The 7891-nt window shown below is 37.3% G+C and overlaps 1 protein-coding gene across 1 annotated transcript; it reads right to left on the bottom strand.

The window, feature by feature from the left end:
• Positions 1-1191: 1191 nt before the first annotated feature.
• Positions 1192-5156, bottom strand: LOC308698403 (protein FAM177A1). Its single transcript, XM_081378439.1, has 5 exons — positions 5040-5156; positions 4255-4437; positions 3326-3392; positions 2139-2236; positions 1192-2052 (listed from the first exon to the last, which is right to left on the bottom strand). Exons 1-5 carry the CDS (start codon positions 5106-5108, stop codon positions 1849-1851), a joined length of 621 nt encoding a protein of 206 aa, XP_081234565.1. The 5' UTR covers positions 5109-5156; the 3' UTR covers positions 1192-1848.
• Between the last annotated feature and the right edge of the window lie 2735 nt (positions 5157-7891).

Here is a 7891-nt window from a genome sequence, read left to right as displayed (position 1 = left end):
GCTTGCTATCTAACTCTAGTCAGGTTATTAGACATTGTAATTATGTTTTTATAATGAAATGTAATTATTGGCGAGGCTAAAACTTGCTTGTAAATAACACCCAGTCATCTAACTATTAGCTTAACTGTTCTTTCATACACAAAAAATGCTATATATGCATGATAAACACAATATTTGCAAAATAGCTCATCACTCATCTTCCCGCATATAGTCTCTATTTCGTTAAAAGTAATTTAAAGGTGCAGTAAGCGATTTATGAGAAACACTGTTGATATTTGAAATCAACCTAAACAAACACACCCCTACCTTCATTGCTCTGCCCCCAAAACGCAATGCAAGAGTTGATGTCTCTTTATCATAGCAGAAGCGAAACAAAATAATGCTTCATGAAAAATAAAGTGAGACGCCACATGAATGACAAGAACAAAAAATTAACATATAGTACACAAGAGTAAATACAAGCAAGTGTTTGTTGTTAGTCGCCAGCAGCTCACCAGCTCCAGACCAACAATGACACTCAAAACTGTCCTGTTATTAGAGCTATCATTACAAAAACAGCATATCTTCTTGGTCCTGTGAAAGAGCAAAACCAATGTTACTCACATATGGAGCAGAAACAACGTCTGTTTTCAGGCCTTCCCGCTTCGGTCTCTCCAGCACTGGAAAGATTTTCTAATATTAACACGGGTCCTAAAGCTATTTCCTGATCATAACCCTTCTTTGTCCAATGATATTCCTCTGACCTTTTCTCTTTTGTAATGTCTCTCAGCCATCCCACTTTCTACAGTCTTTCTTCAAATCTCCCTCTTGCTCACTCTCTCTCCTCCACCATCATGAGTGGACACGCCCCCTGCTGCTGATTGGCTCACTCTATCCTCCTCCATTATGAGTGGACACGCCCCCTACTGCTGATTGGCTACAAGTGTGTTGTGCTGCTCGGTCCGATCCACTTTCAACAGTTTCTCAGAAATTGCTTACTGCACCTTTAATGCAAAGAGCCTTGTCTAGCACTAAACGCATCGCCAAGAGTACAATACTACACACTTGTCTTTAAAAATAAAATTAAAACTTAACATGTGACTCCATATTGATTTTAAAATAACTATGTCCGTAGAAAACCCCTCAGTAGAAATCTTGGACCCTTTCGCCCCCGCTAGCGTGACATCAAAACATGAGACTCACGCAAGGGATCCACGACTTGATCTTTAATAAAGGTTCATTTTCGTAAATAGCTTTTTTCTCTTTTAATCACACTGGATGTTTTTAAGGACGACATTCAAAATTCACACACTTTGAAATGTAAAACGATTAAAAGTATTTTTCAAACTCTGTTTGAACCCCGAACTAAACACTCGTATGAAATAATACTGTAGTATTTTATTCATGTTAAACACAAAATGGTAAAAAAAATGACATTTTCTCTTTAAAAAACAAACAGTGACATCACAAATATCAAGCATTAACATTAAGTACATTAAGTACTGAATATTCAGTGTGAGGTATGTGTCTCTGGATTGATGGAGGATAAGTCCATCAAATGCTTCATAACACTAATAATAATAAAACATACATACTGTACAGAGTCAATTAAAAAACACTTCAGTGTAATCACGTTAGCGGAGAGGCATTTCAGAACAAATTCATTTTTGGTCAGAGGCTGAAGAATTGGCTCATCTCCTCATTAGCACCATGATCAGTATCATATTGTTTCACTGGCCCAGGATCAGTGCATTAAGGCAGTTAAAGTCACAAGTTAACATGGACATCTATTACAGGGCCTGTTTATGTCCCTGTGGTAAGTGCTTTAAAGAATAGAGACTAGTGTTTATATGACTGTACTTGTGTTGGTTAAGTGCTAGTAACAAGAGCAGGGATGTGAACTGTGTTGGGCACTAAAGAAGTCTGACAGTCCAGCTCATTGGTCACCTGTACTTGAGTACTGTTGCTCTCGGGCTGGTTGGTCTTTGGGTCCTCATCTTCATCATTTAGCTGCTCTTCAAACAGGTGCTCTTCCTCTTCAGACAGCTGTGTATCTTCAGCTCTCTCCTCCTTCTGTTAAAAACAACAACAAAAACATTACCATATGCCAATTCTGATACTAGCCTTTTACATTAAGTGAATATAAATGACTGCAGTACCTCCCGCTTTGACCTGCTGTATTCATCTATGGCATACTGGTATTTAGCTGAGGTGATGCCAAAAAGAGATGCCATTCGCTCACCCAGGTAGTCACAAGCTGTAAGATGGGAGATGGTTATAGAATATGAATATTTACAAATGTTTGACACTAACTAAATGTGCCATAACAAACGTGTGAGATAAGCGCTTGAACATTCATACAGTGTCTCAATGTTCTGCCTTTACAAGATGCTACATTTTTAAAAGCTTAGTGCATCTCTTGAACAGTTAAAGAAAATCTTTAAGAAAAGCTTTACTAAACGTAAACTAGAAAGCAGCATACAAAAATAATCATGTTGAAGCTCGAACGTTTTTTGGTGTTTTGCATATTTGATAATGTCATAATCATTTAACATCATCCACAATGGCCCGAGGAAGATTTCATTGCTATTCCCACAGACACAAACATTAGGCCAGAAAACCCTTTTTAATCCCCAGACATGATTACTTATGCACATTTCAGTCATTATGCCTGCACATAGAATATGAATATGATTTTTTTACAATTTTGGTAATTTTGTAGAAGCTGATGTGATGTTAAAAAGGCCCTATTATGCCCTTTTACAAAGTCTTGATTTTGTTTTTGGGCTCTCCTAGAATTAGCCTGGCTCCGCCCTCCAACGTACTTCCGCTCAATTTTAATTTTCCTTCAGTACTCCATCTGGATTTGAGGTATATTCTTGGGTTTTCTCCGGCTAATTTTTTGGCGGTCCAATCGGCGAACAGAGGGAGTGGCTGAGAACGACGACGTTGAGGTCGTGCGCTAGTTTGAGTTGTAGGGTTACGTCACGACCAAACGTTAGCGATTGGTTACTAGTAAACTTCAACAGAGTACCCGCCTTCAAGGAAGTTAACGCTTGTCAATGGAGAGTGGCCAGACTCTCTGTACAAATGAAATGTACGAGAGTCTGGTAGGACCAGGCTATATACTAGAATAGGCTTTCATGCTTGAATGTTTAAAAACATTATTTTCCCACATATTTTACATTGTTGAGGCTGCTCTATTCCCAGTCTTTCAGTTTAACGCTCTGTTTAGTTCCTGTCTCAATGAAGCCCCTCCTTCCGAAAAGCGTAATGTGCTCTGATTGGTTGGCTGGACAGTGTGTTTTGATTGGTCAACCAATGAGCGTGTTTCAGTCAGACTTACCAGATATAGTGGATGTAGCTGCTCTCCACATTTGAAACCAGACATACGGACCCCAAGTCAGCTTAGACTTTAAAAAAAAAGAGATAAAAATACAGTTATATTTATGTACTGTCATACTCTTATTTTTCACCTCTGGATAGTGCACCCAAAAATGTGCTCATGTTGTCTCAAACCAACTTTCTACTGTGGAACACAACATATTTTCTGAAGAATGTTTTCTTTTGCATTTCACAGAAGTCATACAAGCTTGGAAGGAAATGAGGGTGAGTAAATGATGAACTATCCCTTTAAAGGAGAACTCCAGTCAATTTTAACATTGAGCTCATTTTTTCGTAAATTTGGAGTGCTGTCAGTACAGAGAACAACGACAAAAATCGGTGTTGCCTACACCGTGTTATCCTCTTTTTAAAATTTGCACCCTGTTGACTTCAATGGGGCAAGTTTTAAACCTGCTTTTAGCCTCTTAACATCCTTGATGTGTCATTACAAGTGCACAGCCATTGTGAGTGATTCCTTCAGAGTGATCACGGGTGAATCTGACTGCAGTAGATGTGAAAGATATGAATAAAAATGATGTTATTTCAGCCAGCGCACATACCTGTATTTTCTTCCTGTTTTCGGTCGAAGTCCAAAGTAATCGATTGTCGAGTTCACGCGCGTGATCATAGGTAACTAAACCTATGTGTGTGAACTCGACAATCGATTACTATGGACTTCGACCGAAAACAGGAAGAAAATACAGGTATGTGACCAGTCAACAGGGTGTAAATTTTAAAAATAGGATAACACGGTGTAGGCAACACCGATTTTTGTCGTTGTTCTCTGAATTGACAGCACTCCAAATTGACAAAAAAATGAGCTCAATGTTAAAATTGACCGGAGTTCTCCTTTAAGGGCAATTCAGAGGATTTGTTCAAACACACACATACTGTGTCTATGGAAGACAGAAGTTCTTTCTTTGCGTTCTGTCTTTTGTCCTCCTCCTCCTCATCTGTGCTGTATTCTTCCATGGTTTCCCCACTGGAGAAATGAATAATGCGGCGCGGGGTCTTCTCTTTTCTGTCTAGATCACCAAGCTCCACGCACTCGTATTCTTTCTCTTTTCCAGAGCTCTGTCCACAGTCACACACACATCACAGATCATCAATATTAGGAATAAGTTGATTATGTACAATATGATGGGGTTTTAAACTGAAATGAGGGAAAAAAATTACCCTAATGCCATTACAAAAAGAAATGAACAATAGTAGTTTAAAAAACACCACAGTATTGTTGTGTTTGTTGTATTTATTCTAATATCAAATTAAATGCACATGGGTCTGATTAAAAAAAGAGAGAGAAACAAATATGGTTCAGCTTCAAAACTTTCAGACATTCTCATTTCTTTATTAGACGACAGTTAATAGCTATAATACCATATCACTTTTTCTTCTTCTATATTTATATTTGTATTAATGTAGTAACTTTTGGTGGAAAAGACATACTGTATCATCTGACAGGTTTTAGTTTCTATGTAAATAAGCATAAGCACTAATCAGTTTAATATGCTTGTTTTATAGCTTTATAGTGATAGAAATGACCAGGACCGTGATTTAATTCCAGGCGCAATGGGAATGCTTCAATTAAAAAAATAAGTGATAACACTAACCTACAATAAAACTGATACATGCAGTCATGTAACGTTAGGCATGATTTAAATTGGTCAATAATTTACCTTGTCATTGTCCATATCATGTGTCACAGTTATACTGACGCTGGAGAGATAAAGGGATATTTCTGCCATCGCTATTGTGTTGAAAGTCAGCTTCCCAGTGCAGTAACACAACCTGTCCTGTCCTGAGCGGGCGGGTCCACCACTACATCACTCCTGACGTCACAGCGGTCCCAGGCCAGCTGGTCCCCGTGCGGAGACAATAATACATCATAATAACTGCGCCACCCACAGTTTTGGAGCGTAATTTATTTTAGCCTATATTTGTTTGTTTTATTAACATGAACATGTCGATTGTTACATGTACTATAGTAATAACTATAACGTATGCTTAATTACAAGCAACTAACACTATAACAAACCTAATCCTAACCCTATAGCAGCGGTTCCCAAACTTTTTTTCCTGCGCACCCCCTTCTATGTCCTAACCGGGTTGGCGCACCCCCAATCCCCACTTAAAAAAAATAACGCAACAAAACTTTGTTTTATCGCCATATAAAGACTCATGTTTATTCATGCGCAAATAACCAGAACACGCATGACAATAGCAACATCAACATCAACAAAGTTTCAATATAATGCAACAAAGCTACGCACAAGCTTCCACTTTTAAGAGGACGAGTGACAGACACAGGCTCAGTAGAAAGCACGGTTATTTTCAGCCGCGTAAAAGAAACATTGCAGCAATATTAAATGACCGTGGAGCTAGCATCTTCATCATAACACAACGGTTATGGAAATTAGAATGACAGTACATTGAATTAAATTGCAATGAAGTTACAAACGATCCACAACATTAAAGAGAATAGGCTCCGACATAGATAAAATAAATAAAAACGAGGATCAATCTGATACTTTTCAAGTGCGACAATAAAATTAGCCTTCACACGATCCACAACATAAGTAACAAAGAGCATAGGCTCAAACATAAAATAAACATCAATATTTTGAAAAATATTTTATATATATATATATATATATATATATATATATATATATATATACAGGGGCGATTCTAGGATTTTCATTTTAGGGGGGCTCAGCCCCCAATGAGGGTATGATTTAGAAAAAAAAAAGTTAGTTTATGGTCTAATGCGCATTATTAACTAGTTGCATTCATTCATCCAGTAACATGCATATGGCAGGGTTTTATAATCACTGAGGTACCGAATGTGAGGTATTTAGGGGGGTTCGGGGGCATGCTCCCCCGAGAAAATTTTGATTTCTCTGATCTACATATGTGCATTTTAAGATGTTTTGAAGGCCAAAAAAATTGGATAACAAGCTTTAAAACCATGTGCGGGCAGCTGTTTTTTCCCCCACCTCATCAGCATCACACTCTTTTTCTCTTTGTTTTTCTCTTGCTCTGTCTTTTCCCCTCCTAAAGCTGAGCTTTGACTGATATATGCTTTTCATTTTTGTCTGTCAGTGAAGAAAGTAAACATTGGGTCAACTGATAGGTTGATTTATGAATCATTTTCTCAGACAAAGCTACCTGGAAAGCTAGGTAACTAAGTTTATTAAATTTATTCACAATATGTACACATTCATTATTGATCTAGGCCAAATACATGGCCGTAGACAGGGCTTTATAATCAAAGAGGTCATAAATTTGAGGTTGTTATGGGGTTAAACATTTTTATTTCTCTGATATGTGCATTTCAAGATGTTTGAAGGCCAAAAAAGGATCATAAATAGATTTAAAACCTGCTCTCTCCTCATCTCCATCACTGTCTTTTTCTCTCAGTCTCCTGATCTTGCCCTGTCTCTTCCCCTCCTAAAGCTGAACTTTTTTAATTTACTGAAGGCTACAAATTGTATTATATTAATTCTCAACATGTACACATGCATTATTAATCTTGTGCCTATGAAAACGGCTTTGTTAATGTTTCTTGTCCCCTCACAATGACATAATTACACGTTATATAGGCCTATTTTCAGCTCAAAATGGCGAAATTAGACAAAAGTTTATTAGTTTTCTAATTATTTTTGTCATTCGTTTAACATTTATGACCTAAAAAACTGTCAAATATAAAATGTTTAGTTTAGCTACTTACATCTTCTTAACTCGCACTTGACCGTAAACTGAAGCGTCAGTCGTGCTGCTAAAATTCCATGTAAAATTCGCGCTCAGCAGCTTCTGTGAACATAAAGCCCGCCTACTTTGATTTGATTAGTCATCTCAAATATTCTGACATTGACGAGAAGTGAAAGACCAATGAGGATCAGATGAACAAACACACACACGCGCGCGCCTCTGTTTCTGACCTGCGCTCTGCTTGGCGCTGCTGCGGACTGAAGATGAAGAACATTATTTAACCTTGTCAAAGACAAAAAAATATATATATAATTTTTAGAATAACAACATTTCTTATTCCAAGTTTTAGGGGTGCTGAGCTCCTTTTTAGGGGTGCTTCAGCACCCCTAAAAAGGGGCTAGCCTCGCCCATGTATATATATATATATAAAGAGCTCACCAAAGCTGAATTTGTTTGATCAAAAATACTGTAAAACTTGTAATATTGTGAAATAGTATTACAATTTTAAATCTTATTTGAATATGTTTCAAAATGTATTTTATTCATGTGATGTCAAAGATGCATTTTCAAAATCATTACTTCAGTGTCACATGACCCTTCAGAAATATGAAAACAGCTTAATATTTTGGAAACTATAATTTTTTTCATGATTCTTTGATGTATAAAATTTTCAAAAGAACTTCATTTACCAGTCGAAGACGGAGCCACTTTCTGCTCTTATGTTTACTCCGTGCACTGTCAAGGGCTTCATCATATTTGTCGTGGCAAATAATTCGTATTCGTCGTGGTCTTTGCAGCAATTATTTTACCGCAAATA

The sequence above is a fragment of the Scardinius erythrophthalmus genome (assembly GCF_964197995.2).
Source record: "Scardinius erythrophthalmus genome assembly, chromosome: 11".
Lineage (NCBI taxonomy): Eukaryota > Metazoa > Chordata > Actinopteri > Cypriniformes > Leuciscidae > Scardinius > Scardinius erythrophthalmus.
The sequence above is the reverse complement of the archived record's forward strand: the minus strand, read 5'-3'. Positions and strand labels throughout refer to the sequence as shown.

Bases quoted from the DNA above. Each gene is read 5' to 3' on its own strand.
- LOC308698403 (XM_081378439.1), bottom strand. From the start codon at position 5,108: ATGGCAGAAATATCCCTTTATCTCTCCAGCGTCAGTATAACTGTGACA. The intron at 4,438-5,039 runs GTAAATTATTGA...GACTGTGGACAG, and splicing joins ATGATATGGACAATGACAAG to AGCTCTGGAAAAGAGAAAGA. The intron at 3,393-4,254 runs GTATGTGTGTGT...TTTTTTTTAAAG, and splicing joins TTCTGTCTTCCATAGACACA to TCTAAGCTGACTTGGGGTCC.